At 45.4% G+C, this 20,550-nt stretch overlaps 2 protein-coding genes across 2 annotated transcripts in view; one reads left to right on the forward strand and one right to left on the reverse strand.

Moving 5' to 3' along the window:
* The window catches only part of LOC111959250 (1-phosphatidylinositol 3-phosphate 5-kinase-like), a 36,213-nt gene extending 22,572 nt beyond the window's left edge, over nt 1-13,641 (forward strand). The window contains 26 exon segments of the mRNA XM_023980729.2: nt 139-265; nt 538-1,223; nt 1,347-1,508; nt 1,777-2,151; nt 2,511-2,611; nt 2,764-2,835; nt 2,970-3,141; nt 6,064-6,242; nt 6,413-6,526; nt 6,748-6,856; nt 7,018-7,172; nt 7,610-7,700; nt 7,809-7,869; nt 7,964-8,101; nt 8,214-8,334; nt 8,731-8,826; nt 8,958-9,041; nt 9,118-9,218; nt 9,345-9,404; nt 9,562-9,604; nt 9,606-9,736; nt 9,869-9,972; nt 11,586-11,783; nt 12,259-12,451; nt 12,646-12,720; nt 12,914-13,641. Of these exon segments, the coding sequence (XP_023836497.1) occupies nt 139-265; nt 538-1,223; nt 1,347-1,508; nt 1,777-2,151; nt 2,511-2,611; nt 2,764-2,835; nt 2,970-3,141; nt 6,064-6,242; nt 6,413-6,526; nt 6,748-6,856; nt 7,018-7,172; nt 7,610-7,700; nt 7,809-7,869; nt 7,964-8,101; nt 8,214-8,334; nt 8,731-8,826; nt 8,958-9,041; nt 9,118-9,218; nt 9,345-9,404; nt 9,562-9,604; nt 9,606-9,736; nt 9,869-9,972; nt 11,586-11,783; nt 12,259-12,451; nt 12,646-12,720; nt 12,914-13,029 (3,864 nt within the window). The 3' untranslated portion in view covers nt 13,030-13,641.
* Nucleotides 13,642-13,927: 286 nt separating this feature from the next.
* Nucleotides 13,928-20,550, reverse strand: part of LOC111959504 (serine/threonine-protein phosphatase 6 regulatory ankyrin repeat subunit B) — a 70,172-nt gene continuing 63,549 nt past the window's right edge. Inside the window, 7 exon segments of the mRNA XM_070437639.1 lie at nt 13,928-15,879; nt 17,827-17,918; nt 18,081-18,163; nt 18,392-18,620; nt 18,772-18,855; nt 19,981-20,008; nt 20,011-20,063. Coding sequence (XP_070293740.1) covers nt 15,623-15,879; nt 17,827-17,918; nt 18,081-18,163; nt 18,392-18,620; nt 18,772-18,855; nt 19,981-20,008; nt 20,011-20,063 — 826 coding nt within the window. The 3' untranslated portion in view covers nt 13,928-15,622.

Raw genomic sequence — 20,550 nt, forward strand, 5'->3', positions numbered from 1 at the left:
TGGGATACTGCAGCTAGTGTTTCACTACGCTTTATGATGGTGTCTGTTGCCATGTTAGCCTGTTCTTCTGCTTAATCCGTTCACTGTCTATTAGCCGTACCTGCCCTCAGTCTCTTTCCCACCTCTGCTTCTCTGCAGCAAGTCTTAGACAGGGTGAGTCATATGACCCAGGGGGACCTGGTCATGTCCATGGACCAGCTGCTCACCAAGCCTCGACTGGGAACCTGCCAAAAGTTCTACCTACACTCCTTCCAGCTAGCCAACAGTGAGTGGAAAGTACTCTGCCCTCAACGTGCTGCTTTTAGTGTACATCTTACATATCTACATGTTTAAATCTCTTTATCTTAGATATTGGAAGCCGTTCATAACACTTATTTCACTTAAATAATCCAACACATGAAACCAACTGCAACCAGGTGCTCTCATTCACAACGTCCTCCAGCCTAGACTAGATGTATCTACATGCTCATTCTGACTCTCCTGAGTGCCACAGCACAACTATTGCATGTGTTCTCCTCTTTCCCTTTTCTGTGACAGATGAGTTGAAGACTCTGATGTTCTTTGAGGGCTGCCCTCCCCAGCTAGGCTGTACCATAAAGCTTCGCGGGGCGTCTGAGTACGAGCTGGCCAGGGTTAAAGAGATCATCATCCTCATGGTGTGTGTGGCCTACCACTCCCAGCTAGAGATATCCTTCCTCATGGATGAGTTCGCCATGCCTCCCAGCCTTGCCAAGACCAGCTTCCCCTGTCTCCTGGAGAGCACTACCGTCGAGGAGGAGGAGAGCCAGAAAAATGAGACCGACCAGAGCACCCTCTCCCAGGGAGGAGAGACTGTGCTAGGGGACGAGGAGGAGAAGCCTTCCCTGGGGAAGTCTGTATCGGAATCCTCCTCGCCTAAAGATGTCGAGGTTGTCAAAGTCACCAAGAACCAACTCCTGTCCTCCTCATCCTCCCTGGTGGCCGAGGGGATGGAGTCAGCAGAGGTCATGACCTCCACGCCGTTGTCCAATCCCCTGGCGCCGCCACCACCCTACCTCATTGATGACCTGGAGGAGTTGACAGATGAGATTGGACTGGAGCAGGGGGAGGAGACTGAGGGGGGGAGCGGGTCAGGGGTTCTGGGGAGGGGTGAGTCGCAGGAGGAGAGCTCTGGTTCGGAGACGGCTCCCAGGCTGTTCAGAGACCCCCTGCAGGATGACACAGGGCTGTTTGTCACAGAGCAGGTGAGGATTAAGGCTACATGCAGAAACACATTGGTTTTAATAAGAAAAAAGCATTTTTAAATTGACTTCCATTGTCCTCCAAGAGTGTTCAACAATATCCTTGTCTGTTCTGTCACCGAGCAGGTGGCCTCGACGGACGACCATCTCAGGACGCTGACGGCAGGCTTCAAACAGGAGCTGAAGGACATCATCCTGTGTGTCTCCCCCTTCATCACTTTCAGAGAGCCCTTCCTCCTCTCCCCCGCTGGCCTACGCTGCCCCAGCAGAGACTACTTTCCTCAACAGGTCTGTTTGTTTACATTGACTGTATTTATTGAATGTTTTTCAACCTTTTAAATTTTTTTTGTTCAGTAATGTACAATAGAAGATCAGATAATCCGTTTATGTAACCATCAATTCCTCTGTACTCTACATCGTTGGTCATAGTGAAGATGTCTACAAAACATGGTTGTCATGTATACGCAATATGCCGTCTCATAACACTTAACTGCTGGGCGACTGATCAATAAGATATTTTTATATTTGAGATGTAACATACTAGTTCCTCGTGCAGGTGTACCTCTCCCCACTGCTAAACAAGGACTTCAAAGAACTAGACGGTCGACGTAAGCGACAACTCCTCAAAGACTCCACCCCATCAGGTGGAGGCATGGCCAACGGAGGCCCTCGCCCCATCCAGGTGTTACCCTCCCACCGCCTTACCAGTGCCCGCATCGCAGAGCATCTGGGCAGCAGCCAGGACTTGGCCAAGATGCTGGCAGACTACCGTGCCCAAGGAGGCCGCCTCCGACAGGAGGAGGCAGACCCCTTCGCCCAGCCCCTACCCAAGCCACCGGTCCGGGAGGCTCTGCCGCCCAAGCACCCCGTCAAGGCTGATAGTGAGGAGGAGAAGCCAGCGGGACAGAACGACATGACCTGGGCCTCCAAGGTGAGACATGGCCAGGTAGTTAGGACACATCACAATATAGGAGGTAGATGGCGCAGATCTCCAACAGTCTCACTGATGTATCTGTGTCGTTAGATAGGTTGTTAGATTGTTTGTAATGGAATAACTATCTTAAAATCTCCCTTAACCAGTGGTAGTTTACATTTACATTTACATTTAAGTCATTTAGCAGACGCTCTTATCCAGAGCGAGTTTACTGATCAATGTGCTACTGATGAGAGCTCACCACTTCCCTCTCCAGAGATATGAAGTCAGGGCTGAAGAGAAGCGCTTTATTGGATTGTAAGGCATTATGTGCTGTTTTTATGCTGTCGTTGACCACCATTACTTATGTGTTTCAGCTGGACTGCCTGAACCCAGTGAACCATCAGAGACTCTGTGTTCTGTTCAGCAGCTCCTCTGCCCAGTCCAACAACGCCCCCAACCCCTGCGTCAGTCCCTGGTAAACCCCACCCAACCCTGGTGGTCTTCAATTCAATACTTCTTTATTTATCCCCTTAGGTGCAACAGAAGTGTTGCGTACCAGCTGTGAAAGACCAACTGACTGAATTTTGAAAGGTCAGCTATTCACAAGTACTTATTTGTTCTCAACAGGATGGTCACGATGGAGTTCTACGGAAAGAATGACCTCACACTAGGAATATTCCTGGAGAGATACTGTTTCAGGTMAGGGGGGAAATCTGAACCAGACAAATTGTTGTATTGAATTTACAATAAAACCTTTTACATCCATTTGGTTGTCACTGATATGTAATAAAATATAACTCAATGAAGCACCTCTTCGTGTGTGTGTTTTACAGGCCGTCCTATCAATGCCCCAGTATGTTCTGTGAGACTCCCATGGTGCACCATGTGCGGCGGTTTGTCCATGGCAGTGGCTGTGTTCAGATCGTACTGAAGGAGCTGGACTCTCCTGTGCCTGGATACCAACACACCATCCTCAACTACTCCTGGTGCCGCATATGCAAACAGGTACAGTCACTTTTTAATCAGTGTTTCCTTATCTATTCCATGACTACACCAGGACTACACATTTGCTCTATAGCTAGCACCCCTAGTTCAACAAATGAAATGCTTGCTAATCAGCCAGTTCTTGGCTAGAGCATAAAGCTGCTGTCCAGGTCTGCTTAGCTTCAATCTCTCACACAGCTTTGATCCTTGTATTCTACTCTACTATACTCTCTTCTACTTTACTCTAATATACTTTACTCTCTTCTACTCTACTATATTTTACTCTACTACTATACTATAATTTACTCTCTCCTACTCGCCTACTCTACTCTCTTCTACTCTACTATAATGTACTTTTCTACTCTACACTTTATTTTACTCTAGAGTAGGAGAGAGTAGAGTAGAATACAAGGATCAAAGCTGTGAGATTGAAGCTAAGCAGACTCTACTTTACTCTCTTCTACAATACTATACTCTTTCCTACTTTACTCTACTCTCTTCTACGATACTATACTCTCTCCTACTCTGCTTTACTCTACTCTCTTTTACGATACGTTTATTTACTATACTGTATTCTACTATACTCTATGCGTACTCCACTATACTCTATTCTACTCATTAATACTCTCATCTATGATGCTATACTTTCTTGTACTCTAATTTACTCTCTTCTACCATACTATACCCTCCTACTCTACTATCCTACTCTAATTCTACTCTCTTACTATACTTTACACTCTTCTACTATAATTTACTTTCTTCTCTTCTACTCTATATTATACTTAAAGCTGTGAGAGATTGAAGCTAAGCAGACTCTCTTCTACTCTTCTCTCTTCTACTATACTTTAATTTACTATACTCTATTCTACTCTTACCTACTCCACCCCTACTCTCTTCTACTATACTTTACTCTCTTCTACTCTTCTACTATTTACTATGCTACTATACTCGTATACGCTACTTTCTTCTACTCTAATCCTACTCTCCTACTCTACTATATATCACTCTCTTCTACTGTACTCTTCTACTGTAATCCTACTCTACTATATATCATTCTCTTCTACTATAATCTTCTACTCTAATCCTACTCTCCTACTCTACTATACATCACTCTCTTCGACTATACTCTTCTACTCTAATCCTACTCTACTATATATCACTCTCTTCTACTCTAATCCTACTCTACTATATATCACTCTCTTCTACTGTACTCTTCTACTCTAATCCTACTCTCCTACTCTACTATATATCACTCTCTTCTACTATACTCTTCTACTCTAATCCTACTCTACTATATATCACTCTCTTCTACTGTACTCTTCTACTATAATCCTACTCTCCTACTCTACTATATATCACTCTCTTCTACTATACTCTTCTACTATAATCCTACTCTCCTACTCTACTATACATCACTCTCTTCTACTGTACTCTTCTACTATACTCTTCTACTATAATCCTACTCTCCTACTATACATCACTCTCTTCTACTATAATCCTGCTCTCCTACTCTACTATACATCACTCTCTTCTACTCTGCTTCTACTCTACTATACATCACTCTCTTCTACTATACTCTTCTACTCTAATCCTGCTCTACTATACATCACTCTCTTCTACTCTGCTCCTACTCTCCTACTATACATCACTCTCTTCTACTCTGCTCCTACTCTCCTACTCTACTATACATCACTCTCTTCTACTCTGCTCCTACTCTCCTACTCTACATCATTCTCTTCTACTATACTATTCTACTATAATCCTACTCTCCTACTCTACTATACTCTTCTACTATACTCTTCTACTATAATCCTACTCTCCTACTATACATCACTCTCTTCTACTATAATCCTACTCTCCTACTCTACTATACATCACTCTCTTCTACTATACTCTTCTACTCTAATCCTACTCTCCTACTCTACTATACATCACTCTCTTCTACTCTAATCCTACTCGTCTACTATACTTTACTCTCTTCTACTCTTTACTTTACTCTACTCACTCCTACTCTATTGTACCCTCCTACTTTACTCTACTATCATTTACTATACTCTATATTTTACTCTACTCTCTTCTCTACTATACTCTATTTTAATCTACTCTCCTATTCTACTCTCCTACTGTACTATACTCCCTTACTATAATTTACTACTCTACTCTCCTACTGTACTATACTCCCCTACTTTAATGTACTCTTCTACTCTATACTTTACTCTACTCTTCGACTCTCCTATTCTACTGTACTATGCTCCCCTACTATAATATACTCTTCTACTCTATACTTTATTCTCCTATTCTACTGTACTCTCCTACTGTACTCTCCTACTGTACTATACTCTACTCTCTTCTACTCTATACTTTACTCTACTCTTCGACTCTCCTATTCTACTGTACTATACTCCCCTACTATAATATACTCTTCTACTCTATACTTTACTATCCTATTCTACTCTATACTTTACTATCCTATTCTACTCTATACTTTACTATCCTATTCTACTCTACTCTCCTACTGTACCCTCCTACTGTACTATACTCTACTCTCTTCTACTCTATACTGTACTCTCTTCTACTCTACTCTCCTACTCTTTACTCTTCAAAACTATAATTTATTCTCTTCTACTCCTTTACTCTACTCTCTCCTACTACTATCCTACTTTACTCTCTTTTACTATACTATAATTTACTCTACTCTATACTTTATTTTACTCTACTCTCTTCTACGCTACTCTATATTATACGTTACTGTACTCTCTTCTACTCTCTACTCTACTCTCCTACTATACTTTACTCTTCTACTCTACTATTTTCTATGCTACTCTACTCTCTTATACTCTATTCTACTCCTACTCTACTGCTACTCTCTCTTCTACTCTCCTACTCTACATTACACTCTTCTACTATATTCTCCTACTCTACTCACTTCTACTCTCTCTGTAGGTGACTCCTGTGGTACCCCTGTCTAATGACTCGTGGTCCATGTCCTTTGCTAAGTACCTGGAGCTGAGGTTCTATGGTCACCAGTATACCAGGAGGGCTAATGCTGAGCCCTGTGGCCACTCCATCCACCATGACTACCATCAGTACTTCTCCTACAACCAGATGGTGGCCTCATTCAGGTGGGAAACACAGGCCAGGGCTTTGACTTCTATCCAGCCATACATCATTTAGCATTCTTACTACATCTTCAAATGACCTCTAAATACCAGAACATAAAGATCACTATAGTTATTGTTAGTGTTGTAAAATGTATATGCCCATCATGCCATTGTAATTGTCTAACCACCAGCTACATCTCAGTGAGACTGCTAGAGGTCTGCCTCCCTCCTCCTAAGATCTTCATCAGGAACCAGGGGCCCTCCAAGGGCCGGATCCAGCAGGACCTCAAGGACTTCTCACAGAAGTAACTGGTCTACCTGTTGTCTGTCTACCATGGCCTTAACTTGCCTGATCCTGGATCTGTTTGTTTGTTCTGCATAGTCGACTCCTATGGTTATTGTCCTCTGACAATAACCATAGTAGTTGGCAAGATCGCACAAACAGATCTGGGACCAGGCTAGGAGTCTCAATAATCTATTCCTAACCAGTCCTTTTCCATTCTGTCCCTCTCGTCCCTCTTGTCAGGGTGACTCAGGTGTACCTGGCCATAGATGACCGCCTCACCTCCCTGAAGACGGACACCTTCAGCAAGACACGTGAGCAGAAGATGGAGGACCTGTTTGCACAGAAAGATGTAGGTTCTTCCTCCAAAGCGCGGGACCACTGTGTATAGTATGTATAGCGCAGTGGAGGCTGGTGTCGCTTTACGTCGGAGGACGGGCTCATTGGAATGGCTGGAATGGAACGGTATCAAACGCATGTTTTCCATCCGTTTTGTTTTGTGTGCGTGTTCAGATGGAGGAGGCAGATCTGCATAGCTGGATAGAGAAGCTGCAGGCCCGTCTCCAGGCCTGTGGTAGTGACTCCCCCCAGCAGCTCCAGACTGTACTGGAATCAGTGGTAGTGAAGAAACAGAGCCTGTGTGAAACACTGCAGTCCTGGAACAGCAGGTGAGAACCATAGAAATAAGAATGAATAGAACGGGCTTGGACGCTCTAACCCTGCCTATTGACTGGTACACTCGCAATGTCTGCCTGGTATTGGGATGCAAAAATGTCCATGGTATTTTGAAATGTTCTATCAACTGATGCTGGATTGTCATGGTAATGTAGAATGTTCATTCAAATGATGCTAACTGATGTGGCTCATGCAATTTAATGTCTTTTTTGTAATGTCATTTGATTTGACTCAACAAATCACAGCACAGATTGAAGGGTAAACTTCTTGCTTTTACTTGGAAAACAACAGGTGTTTTCCAAGTAGACTAACAGTGAAACGCTTACTGATGGACCTTTCCCAACAGTGCCGAGAGAGAAGAAAAGAGAAATGATTGATGTCAGTGGGAGATCTTTCTAAGAATGGATTTGTTGTACCATGTAACCTTCAGGCTGCAGGACCTGTTCCAGCAGGAGAAGAGCAGGAAGCGTCTGTCTGTCCCAGCCAGCCCTGGGAGACACCGACAGACAGACGACAGCAAGGTCAGTGCAACAGATTCCTGATAGAATTCAGATGATTGGAAGTGCTTAGTATATGATAAGCACATAGTGTATCAGAAAGTAAGGAATGTTGTTTCTTTTGTTTGACAGCCAAGTGCTCTGGAGTCCTCTCCACGCAACCCCTCCCCTTTAGTACAAAATGTTGACAAAGGTAAGGGGATTGGTTCAGCTTTCAGTCAGAATGCTATCTACTTCTCTCATTGGTGGACTGTAGTTGATGGGCGTGTCTGTTATTTGATGAACAGAGGATCGTCACCTCACTGCCATGCCCTCAAGCTGGGGCTCGTCATTGCTAGCGTTACCGTCACCAGGGGAACCAGGCTCAGAACCCCTCTCGTCTGGACCCTGCTTCCCTGACCAGGATTCCGTCAGCATCCCAGAGGGTGAACACACACACAACCCCCCACATTAGCTTCCTATTCTTTCTCTAGATCTACAGTGCGTATCTAAATACAGACCACTCCTGTCCTTAAATTCATTCTCGTTGTCTCCTAGATGTGTTTGATGGACACCTGTTGGGCTCCAATGACAGCCAGGTGAAAGAGAAGTCCACCATGAAGGCCATTCTAGCCAACCTGATGCCAGGCAACAGTTACAACTCCATCCCATTCCCATTGTGTGTACATTATGACTTTATCTCTGAATAGGCTTTTGGCCTGTAGTATAAATTGTTGAATGATCAGACAAATAAGATAGCATTTGATATAAATGCCCATACTATATTGAGCCCTGTTCATTTTCTTACTTTGTTGTAATGTTTAGCTTGAATCCTAGTGTCGACTAGGTGCCACATACAATATCTTAGGTGCCACATACTGCCGGTGTGCCCTTGAGCAAGGCACTTAACCGCTAACCTGCTCCAGGACCCTGTGCTGCCGTGTTGTTGTGTGTCGGGACTGGGCACTGTGAAAGCCCAAATCAAAAATATCCTAATATAATGGATCAATAAAGAGTGTGTTGTACTGTTTACTATTGTATGTTTTGTGACGTCGTTGTGTCCGTTGTTCGTCAGTGAACCAGACAAGCATTACCTGATGTATGAGCATGAGAGAGTGCCCATCGCCGTGTGTGAGAGAGAACCCAGCTCCATCATCTCATTTGCTCTCAGGTAACAGCTCCTGTCCAACTCTTCTCCAGTCTCTTCACATGCCCGACTTTTCTGTTCAAAAGTGTTTTTTGTTTTAATGATATAGTTATGTTGTTCTAATGATATTTGATTGACCTCTGCCCAACCTCTAGCTGTAAGGAGTATAAGAGTGCTCTGGATGAACTGTGGAAGACAACATTGAAGACAGGAGGCGAGGACACCACCCTGTCCACCAGGTACACCACACTGCTTCTGCAGATGTCAACTGTGTGTGTGTTACCTGATGTATAATCCTATCTTGTCTGTGTGCAGCTCTGGAGAGAGCCGGGTCAAGAACAGCCCAGCCAAGCCCAACGAGACAGCCTCCTCCCAGATGGGTCTGGGCCGCAGCAGCATGGACTCTGACCCTCTTAGTGAGTAGTGGACAAGGTCAAGGGGCAACATGAGGGGGGGGTGCTAGAAAATCAGTTTAGCTCTGTTCTGATGTAGTATGTAATGTTTCTGGAGTTCCTAGGTTGTTTTTCTTTTGCTCTGAACAGAAGATGCAGACATAGGAGACAACCATAAGAAGTCAACAGGAAACCCTCATATTGAATTACGTGAGTAAATGCATTTCTCATTGGATTTCCCTTTGGAATGGCATCACCACTTAGCCTGCAAACTTCCTCTCAATAATAAGCATAAGGCCTAGTCAGTAACCCATCTCATTCTGTCTCCCCCCCCCCCCCCCCCCCCCCCCCCATCTCTCTCCTGCAGAGTTCTCTGATGCCCACGCTAAGTTCTACTGTAGGATCTACTATTGAGGAGTTCCACAAGATGAGAGCGGAGATAATGGAGAGTACGGAGGATGACTTTGTTCGCTCGCTGTCCCACTGTGTCAACTGGCAGGCCCGCGGTGGCAAGTCTGGGGCCGTCTTCTATGCCACCGAAGGTGACCGGCAACACCAGAGCCATATTGTTTTATTTTTAACTTCTATTTACCAGGAAGTCCCATTTGAGGTCAAAAGACGCCTTTTAAATGTCTGTTGTACCTCACTGTGTATCTTTACCCTCCCTCCCTCAGATGACCGATTCATCCTGAAGCAGATGCCCAGACTAGAGGTTCAGTCCTTCCTGGACTTTGCCCCTCACTACTTCACCTACATCACTGGAGCCGTGCAGCAGAAGGTAAACTATGCTAACTACAGTACCCCCAGCTAACTACGCTACCCATCTGGCTTCAGGTCTAGCACAAATATAGTTAAATGAACTTAAATAGATACACTATATACAAAAGTATGTGGACACCCCTTTAATTTAGTGGATTCGGCTATTTCAGCCACACCCGTTGCTGACAGGTGTATAAAATCGAGCACACAGCCTTCCAATCTCCATAGACAAACATTGGCAGTAGAATGTCCTTACTGAAGAGCCCAGTGACTTTCAATGTGGCACCGTCATAGGATGCCACCTTTCCAACAAGTCAGTTTGTCAAATTTCTGCCCTGCTAGAACTGCCCCACTAGAACTGCCCCCGTCAACTGTAAGTGCTGTTATTGTGAAGTGGAAACTTCTAGGAACAACAACGTCTCAGCCACGAAGTGTTAGGCAACACAAGCTCACAGAACGGGACTGCTGAGTGCTGAAGCACGTAGCGCATAAAAATCGTCTGTCCTTGGTTGCAACACTCCCTACCGTGTTCCAAACTGCCTCTGGAAGCAACGTCAGTACAAGAGCAGTTCGTCGGGAGCTTCATGAAATTGGTTTCCATGGCCGAGCAGCCGTGCACAAGTCAAAGATTGCCAAGCGTCGGCTGGAGTGGTGAAAAGCTTGCTGGCATTGGAGCAGTGGAAACGCGTTCTCTGGAGTGATGAACCACGCTTGACCATCTGGCAGTCCGACGAATGAATCTGGGTTTGGCGGATGCCAGGAGAACTCTACCTGCCCCAATGCATAGCGCCAACTGTAAAGTTTGATGGAGGAGGAATAATGGTGTGGGGCTGTTTTTCATGGTTCGGGCCCCTTAGTTCCAGTGAAGGGAAATCTTAATGCTACAGCATACAATGACATTCTAGATGATTCTGTGCTTCCAACTTTGTGGCAACAGTTTGCGGAAGGCCCTTTCCTGTTTTCAGCCTGACAATGCCCCCGTGCACAAAGCGAGGTCCATACAGAAAGGATTTTTCGAGGTTGGTGTGGAAGAACTTGACTGGCCTGCACAGAGCCCTGACCTCAACCCCATCGAACACCTTTGGGATGAATTGGAACGCAGACTGCGAGCCAGGCCTAAATGCCAAACATCAGTGCTGACCTCACTAATGGTCTTATGGCTGAATGGAAGTAAGTCCCCACAGCAATGTTCCAACATCTAGTGGAAAGCCTTCCCAGAAGAGTGGAGGATGTTGTAGCAGCAAAGGGGGACCAACTCCATATTAATGCCCATGATTTTGGAATGAGATGTTCGACAAGCAGGTGTCCACATACTTTTGGTCATGTAATGTATATTTGGAGTTGGACCTATGTTTGCTGTGTATGGCCTTGCTTTTTAAGTAATACATTTATAAAGATAATTCATTTAATTTGAGGAAATCAAATTTTATTAAACATATTGTACTTGTTTTATATTGTTAGATTTCTTAGTTCTATGACATTGTATATGCAGGGCTCCCTTGAAAAAGAAAAGCTGGTCTCAATGGTGTCTCGCAGATAAAATAAAAATGTCAATGAGCTGTGTTCTTGTCGTTGTGATGGATGGATGGTTATTGCAACACAGTCCTATCCTAAACCCAGTCTGTCCCACAGCGGCCCACTGCCCTGGCTAAGATCCTGGGTGTGTACCGGATCGGCTACAAGAACTCCCAGAACAACTCTGAGAAGAAACTGGACCTTCTTGTCATGGAGAACCTGTTCTATGGCAGGAAGATGGCCCAGGTGTTCGATCTCAAGGGTTCTCTGAGGAACCGCAACGTCAAGACCGAGTCTGGGAAGGAGAGCTGTGAGGTAAGCATGGTGCTAGTCTAGCAGGGCTGGGCCATGGGTTCGATTCCCACTAAGGCCACATACAAAATAAATGTATGCAATCACTGTAATGTAAGTTGCTTTGTTTTATGTATGTGTTGTTTTAACCAGATACAGTGCATTAAGAAAGTATTCAGACCTTTTTCCACATTTTGTTACGTTACAGCCTTATTCTAATATTTATTAAATACATTGTTTTCCTCATCAATCTACACGCAATACCCCATAATGACAAAGCAAAAAAATGTTTTTGAAAATGAATACATTTTTTAAAACAAATACCCTTTGCGATGAGACTTGAAATGTAGCTCAGGTGCATCCTGTTTCCATTGATCATCTTTGAGGTGTTTCTACAACTTGTTTGATTGGACATGATTTGTTCATTGAGAACACATTCTCTTTTGCAATAATGACCTTTGGATAAAAGCATGAGCTAAATGGCAAGATTCTATATTAGGTGGTTCTGCTGGATGAGAACCTACTGAAGCTGGTCCATGACAATCCTATGTACATAAGAGCCCACTGCAAGGCCATCCTCAGGGCTGCTATCCACAGTGATGCCTACTTCCTGTCTAGTCACCTGATCATAGACTACTCTCTGCTGGTTGGACGAGACGACGCCACAGACGAGCTGGTGGTGGGAATCATAGGTGAGGGAAAAGCTTTATCTTTTTCAAATGTATTCTCATTGGCTATAACGTTGTTCATTGTTATACATAAACTGTTTACTGGTGTTTATAGAAAATCATTCTTCATTTCTCCATGCATGCTGCTTCAAAAAAGGCTTTGAGTGACATTGTACTTTGCTATATTTGTAAAACAAACATTCCTCCCATTGTTTCAGATTACATACGGACGTTCACATGGGATAAGAAGCTGGAGATGGTGGTGAAATCCACAGGGATCCTGGGAGGGCAAGGTCATTTATCTGACACAACAGCTCCTTCCCCCTACATTAGTCCTTGACGTCTATTTTAAGATTGTGCCCTTTCACGTTTAGCTTTGATCTCTAGTAATTAGTTAATTGTATAAAGACCTTTTTGATTTCTTATGTAAATGAAAAACGCTATACAAATAAAATGTATTATAAACGTTTTGTGTCTCGCACACAGGTAAGATGCCCACGGTGGTCTCGCCAGAGCTGTACCGAGCCCGTTTCTGTGAGGCTATGGACAAATACTTCCTCATGGTACCTGACCACTGGACAGGGCTGGGTGTCAACTGCTGAACTGTTACACCAGGGAGCTAGCCTGAGTCCCAGACCTGTTTGTGTTGTCCAGCCAATTCCTGTCATTTTTACAGCATAAATGGATCTGGGACTCAGGCTACCAGGGAGCTGCTAGCTACAGAACACAACATGGGCATCAGTCACCAAGGCGGAGAGGAGACCGCAATGCAGAAAAAGCCTTATCCCAATAGGGAACCATAATAGCACACTGGATTGATGGATGAAAGAAAATAATCGAGGAAGATTAATGCCTTTTTTGTTGTTGATGAAATGCAAAGAATGGCCAGTTTGTACGACTCAATCATTCCATAATAATCATCATAGAATCTTCCACAGGTAGACCTAGAGCTGGGTAAACTGTTTTATCATAAACTAGACCAGTGACTGTTCTTTGGCATGACTGAAGACAGAGTTTTTCCCTGACCTGGAAAGAAAAACTCTTGTCCCTAATGACATATTTCCCAGAGGGAAGAGATTATTTTGAAGGGCCAAGATTTCCAACCGTTTCACAAGATCACTGAGATAGCACAAATAATCTTACTTGGTCCTAGTTTGAACAAATTAATTGATGTAAATGTACAGAGATGATGTAATTAAAGATTATTAACTGATTTCACAAGGTTTTAAACCTTAGTGTCAGATGTTTTTGTTGGCCTCCCGTCTGGTAAGTCTACAAAGATATGATGGTAGAAAGTCATTGTTCATCACTACATGTAGTGTAAATTATTTGACCGGTATATTGACTCCTTACCCACTTAAATATAATCTAGGCTTTTGAGGTTTCCAAGACTGAACTAGAGGATCCATTCTCTCAGGTAAGCTTCAGATGGCCAAAAACATTAGCTATATTTAGTTTACTTGATATCAAATAGGAAAGCACGCAAATCACACACAGAACTAAATTAAGACAGAGTTTTATATAATTGTACAATTCATATAAAACAAAGGGAAGCTGACAAACAACCTTCAGCATTTCATACTGAATCAGGAACTGGTATGAAAATCAATCAAACACAGTGATACGATTGTCACGACTGACATAATACAGACAGGCCACCTGCATTTCAAATGCCACCCTATTCCCCTATAGTGCATGACTTTTGAGCAGGGCCCATAGGGTTCTGGTCAAAAGTAGTGCACTATGCAGGGAATAGCTTGCCATTTGGGACAGAACCCAAACTCCCCATTTATCTTAGTTCCAACGACAAGCATTTAGAAATGGAGGCATTGTGCTTTCTATGTGTGCTCTGGGGTAGAGAGTTATTACAATGACACCGTATGTACAAAAGCAGAAACCAACTTCCTTTTGTCAGACATCTTGTAGCAGGCATATATATATGCACACAGGCATGCCTGACCATAGCTGGGGAGTTTCTTTTTCAGGGTTAGAAGTGACAGGATACTCATTAGAGCAGGGCTGTCCAACCCTGTTCCTGGAGAGCTCCCCTCCTGTAGGTTTTCACTCCAATCCTGTTCCTGGAGAGCTTCCCTCCTGTAGGTTTTCACGCCAACCCTGTTCCTGGAGAACTTCCCTCCTGTAGGTTTTCAGGAAGCTCTCCAGGAACAGGGTTGAAGAACCCTGCGTTAGGGGATATACTTTTTTGGGAGAATTTAAATTTAAGTATATAAAAGGTGTAACAAGGCACTGGACAAGTTTAAGAGACTGGCACATTGCAGGTAGGTAGCCAACAGACAGAGCGGTAAAGGAGGATGGAGGGAGGGGTAGAGGAAGTGAAGAGTGATCAAGGTCCTGCTGTCCTTTGTACCATAATATAAACGTGAATAAATACCGTACAGGTGTCAACCTCTTCACTGGAGACCTGATCTGACATACTGTATCTGGGCATGTAATTTACTGAAACGCTATGGACCTGTAACACGAGGGACAGAAGTTTCCTAACTGACCACGTGACAGGATCAGGAACAACTCAGTGCCCAATGTCATATTTCTATTGGTGTGGGAACACAAGAGGTTGAAAATTGTGCCACTTCTTTGCATAAAGGCCATACTCTGACTATATAAACACTGTAACTAGAGGAAAGCATTCTACCCTGTTTCTCTATAATAAGCTTATAAGTGAATTCTGGAATTGTGCTTCAGTTGGTTTGTGCTATACATCACTGGGCAGATAGACAGAGCAGGGTGTACCTTTCAATGAATACCTAGGCTACCCAGACACAAACATTAACATAAATACTTATGTTAAGTCAATATTTGGTACATCAACCAACCAAAATAGAAAAGGTTACAATTCTACTTTTCTTCATTCTTGGGTCTCTTTTCATAAAAAATAAAAAAATTGCTTTAATAAAAAAAGGTATTTAATAAAAAAAGGTGTCAGCCTGTCATAGATCGCCAAGCTGAGACGCAGTACCAAGAGTGATCTGGAGAGGAAGCACCAGCAGACAGAATCACAGTTAGGTTATGGGTCAAGCTCCATCCCTCCAGCCTTTAGGGGGAACAAAGTCCTGTACAAGCCCCACTGAGAGGTTCTGCTCTGGGACACAAGCAAGGAATCAGGTTGGTCGGGTGGTGGGAGAGTGCTGATCTTCAGGCATCCAGGTAGTCTGATAAGAGTCAGGGTCATAGGGGTCAAAAGGTTTCTGAGTCCGAGTCGTTTTCAGTGGCGCCCTGACTGGCACTGCCCTCATCAGAGGGGACCGAGGGGGCCTTGGGGCTGCGAGGGCCATGGGAGCTTTTCCCCTCCCTGGGTAGGGCTCTCAGGAGGGAACCTGGGGAGGGCGCACCGGAGCTGCAAGGGGAGCAGAAAGGTATCATGGTAGCCAGAATGAGAGCCAGACAGTCAGCCACCTCCCTGCTAGGAGCGCAAGCCAGAGCAGGGGTCAAACCTGGGGGAGAGAGAGAGTGGGCGGGATAGGTAGGGTGGGAGAGAGAGAGATAGGGATACAAAGTAGAGAAGAGGAAGGGAGATAGAAGGGAAGATGGAGAAAGAGATATAGGGGGAAGAAAACATGGAAGAAGTGGGGCGGAGTGAAGCAAAAAAACAGAGAGATGGGAGGACAACAGGAGAAGGCAGCATTCAATTAGTACCCAGCCAGCCCAGACACCAGACAGTACCCAGCCAGCCCAGATACCAGACAGTACCCAGCCAGCTCAGACACCAGACAGTACCCAGCCAGCCCAGACACCAGACAGTAACCGCAGCCAGCCCAGACACCAGCAGTAGAACAGCCAGACACCAAGACAGTACCAGTCAGCCAGCCACCAGACAGTAGATACAGCCAGCCCAGAGCAGTACACAGCCCAGCCCAGACACCAGACAGTACCAGCCAGCCCAGACCCAGACAGTACCAGCCAGCCCAGACACCAGACAGTACCAGCCAGCCCAGACAGTACACAGCCAGCCCAGACACCAGACAGTACACAGCCAGCCCAGAACAGTACCAGCCACGCCAGACACCAGACAGTACCCAGCCAGCCCAGACACCAGACAGTACCCGCCAGCCCAGACACCAGACAGTACCAGCAGCCAGCCCACAGACACCAGACAGTAACAGCCAGCCCAGACAGCCAGACAGTAACCAGCAGCCCAGACACCAGACAGTACCCAGCCAGCACCAGACAGTACACAGCCACCCAGACACCAGACAGTCCAGCCAGCCAGAACCAGACGTACACAGCCAGCCCAGACACCAGACAGTACAACAGCCAGCCCAGACCAGACAGTCCAGCCAGCCCAGACACGCAGACAGTACCCAGCCAGCCAGACACCAAGACAGTACACAGCCAGCCCAGAACACCAGACAGTACCCAGGCCCAGACACCAGACAGTACACAGCCAGCCCAGACACCAGACAGTACACAGCCAGCCCAGACACCAGACAAGTACCAGCCAGCCCAGACACCAGACAGTACACAGCCAGCCAGACACCAGACAGTACCCAGCCAGCCCAGACACCAGACAGTTACACAGCCAGCCCAGACACCAGACAGTACACAGCCAGCCCAGACACCAGACATACCCAGCCAGCACCAGACACCAGACAGTACACACGACACCGACGTTAGCCAAACACCAGCCAGTACCCAGCCAGCCAGATACCAGACAGTACCCAGCCAGCCCAGACACCAGACAGTACGCAGCCAGCTCAGACACCAGACACCAGACAGTACACAACCAGCCCAGACACCAGACAGTACCTAGCCAGCCCAGACACCAGACAGTACACAGCCAGCCCAGACACCAGACAGTACACAACCAACCCAGACACCAGACAGTACCTAGCCAGACACCAGACAGTACACAACCAGCCCAGACACCAGACAGTACACAGGAATACAAACCTAAATCCCTGAACATAATGACAAGGGCCATTGAGTTTTTCCTAGTCAGGTGACAAGGGTCAGGAAAACGTCCCGGCCTTAATGACATTACTGGACAGGTGGGGCTGGGACAGATAGCTACAAACCAGGAAGCTGCATAGATACCTCTAGCCTACCAGAACACACAGCTGTAGCTAGCTACATAGACATGCCAACACCACATGACCACAGACAGCTGTAACTAGCTACATAGACATGCCAACACCACAGAACCACAGACAGCTGTAACTAGCTACATAGACATGCTAACACCACAGACAGCTGATATAATAGCAGCATGCAGTTAGATCCCTTTAACACACTGGTACCGGTTCATGCCCAGACCAGGTCGCGTTTTTCCCAAAAGTATCTTTAGGTTAAGTTCATCGGTAGAGCCATAGGATCCTATGGTTCTAAAATGAACTTAACCTTAAGATGCTTTTGGGAAACTGGGCCCAGACCTGTAGACCTACCGTTCTCATCCAACATCTGAACACTGGCCCCCCTGGACAGCAGCTCCTGGACAGCCTGCTTCAGACCGCTACGGGCCGCTAGGTGGAGGGGCCTGGCAGGGACAGACCAATCAGAAGGTTTGTGGTGGTTCTGTAGTGGGGAGGGGCTAAATCTAGATACTTATCTAGACACTTGCACCCCAGAAGTAAATGGATGTAGCTAGCTAGCGCACAGCTCTGAGATTAACCATGGCCTATCTCAGACGAACACTTACGTCTGCAGTGCTGCGTTGGTGGAAGCTATGAGCACAGTGTCCTTCAGCCTCTCCAGGATGAATAGTACACAGTCCTCCTTTCCCTGAGAGAGGAAGAGAAGGAAGAGAGGAATAGAGTGAAGAGAGGAAAGAGGAAGAAAGGGAAGGAAGAGAGGAAAGAGAGGAAGGGAAGAAGAGAGGAAGATAGTGAGGCCAAATAAATGTTAAATTGTTTTCATATATAATACACTATTTGTAAATATGGAGTTTGAATGTGGTACAAATGTCATGTCAAAGAAATTGGGAGAGAAATCCCCCTAGTGGACACTCACGCTACTGCAGGCCAGGTGGAGGGCGGTGTTACCATTCTGGTCCACCAACCTCAGGCTGGCGTTGGCACTGGTCAGCAGCACCTCTACAGTCCCGACTCTTCCCTTCTCTGCAGCCATCATCAGCGCACTGCACCCTGATTGGTCCACAGCATCCACAGGTGCATCATGGGCCAGAAGCAGCTGGACACAGTCCACATGACCAGAGAACGCTGCAGCATGGAGTGGAGTCCTGAGAGATGGAGGGGGGAGGGATGTGTGAGGAGAGGAAAATAAACAGAAGGAAGATTAGAGAAGAAAAAAAACATGGAAATTAGTGATTGAGAAATTGAGGACAGGCTGTGTGATATACAGCTGTCTGATGCAGGGATGTGATGACCTACCGATCCTTAGCGTCCTTACAGCTGGCCATGTCTGATCCCATGGCTTCCAGCAGTAGTGAGGCACAGGGTTCATGATCATTCACCCTGAGAACCAAAACAGAATGTAAACACTGAGATCCATGAGGCAAAACACAGTCAACACTGAGGTCTAATAGTCAACACAGGGGTCTAAAAGTCAACACTGAGGTCTAATCATCAACACTGAGGACTAATAGTCAACACTGAGGTCTATGGGCAACACAGAGGTCTATAGCCAACACTGAGATCTCATAGTCAACATTCAGCTCTAATAGTCAACACTGAGGTCTAATAGTCAACACTGAGGTCTATAGCCAACACTGAGGTCATCATAGTCAACATCGAGGTCTATGGGCAACACTGAGGTCTATGGGCAACACTGAGGTCTATGTGGACACTGAGTTTAGTCAACACTGAGGTCTAAAAGTCAACACTGAGGTCTAATAGTCAACACTGAGGTCTATGGCACAATGCGGTCTATAGCCAAACTGAGGTTTCATAGTCAACTTCAGCTCTAATAGTCAACACTGAGGTCTAATGTAACACTGAGTCTATAGCAACACTGAGGTCTCATGGGCAAAAATGAGGTCTATGGGCAAACGGAGGTCTATGGGCAACACAGAGGTCTATAGAACACAGAGGTCTATAGCAACACTGAGGTCTAATAGTCAACACTGAGGTCTAATAGTCAACACTGAGGTTATAGCAACACTGAGGTTATAGCAAACTGAGGTCTATAGACAACACAGAGGTCTATAGACAACACAGAGGTCTATAGTCACACAGAAGTCTATAGTCAACACTGAGGTCTCATAGTTAACACTGAGGTCTAATAGTCAACATGAGGTCTATAGCAACACTGAGGTCTATAGACAACACTGAGGTCTAAGTCAACCACTGAGGTTATAGTCAACACTGAGGTCTAATAGTCAACACTGGGGTCTAATAGTCAACTGAGGTCTAATAGTCAACACTGAGGTCTATAGCCAACACTGAGGTCTATGGGCAACATTGAGGTCTATAGTCAACAATGAGGTCTATAGCCAACACTGAGGTTTATGGGCAACATGAGTCTTAGTCAACAATGAGGTCTATAGTCAACACTGAGGTCTATGGGTACACTGAGGTCTATGGGTAACACTGTGCATTATATATTTGATCAATAAGGACAATAAATGTATAGACTTACACAGACAGTGCAGGGGAGTGAAGGGGTTCCATCGATACAGCGACAACCTTTCTGCTCCAGCAGTACCTCCACACAGCCTCGTGACCTGGACACACAAGAAGATCATTAGAAGATGCACACGTAAAGGTTATTCCACATGAAAGGTATTCCACATAAAAGATATTCCACATAAAGCTATTCACATAAAAGTTATGCATTGAGGCAAAATCCCTCAGACATTGAATGAGATTCAAACTACAAGGCCATGGTTTGAGGCAGGACTGCAGTAGGGTGGTTTAGTAACTGACCATAGTACAGGCCCATGTGCAGTAGGGTGGTTTAGTAACTGACCATAGTAGCAGGCCCAGTGCAGTAGGTTGGTTTAGTAACTGACCATAGTAGCAGGCCAGTGCAGTAGGGTGGTTTAGTAACTGACCATAGTAGCAGGCCAGTGCAGGGGGGTGGTTTAGTAACTGACCATGTAGCAGGCCCAGTGCAGTAGGTTGGTTTAGTAAACTGACCATTGTAGCAGGACCAGTGCAGTAGGTTGGTTTTAGTACTGACCATTGTAGCGGACCAGTGTAGTAGGGTGG

The sequence above is a fragment of the Salvelinus sp. IW2-2015 genome, linkage group LG36, assembly GCF_002910315.2.
Source record: "Salvelinus sp. IW2-2015 linkage group LG36, ASM291031v2, whole genome shotgun sequence".
Lineage (NCBI taxonomy): Eukaryota > Metazoa > Chordata > Actinopteri > Salmoniformes > Salmonidae > Salvelinus > Salvelinus sp. IW2-2015.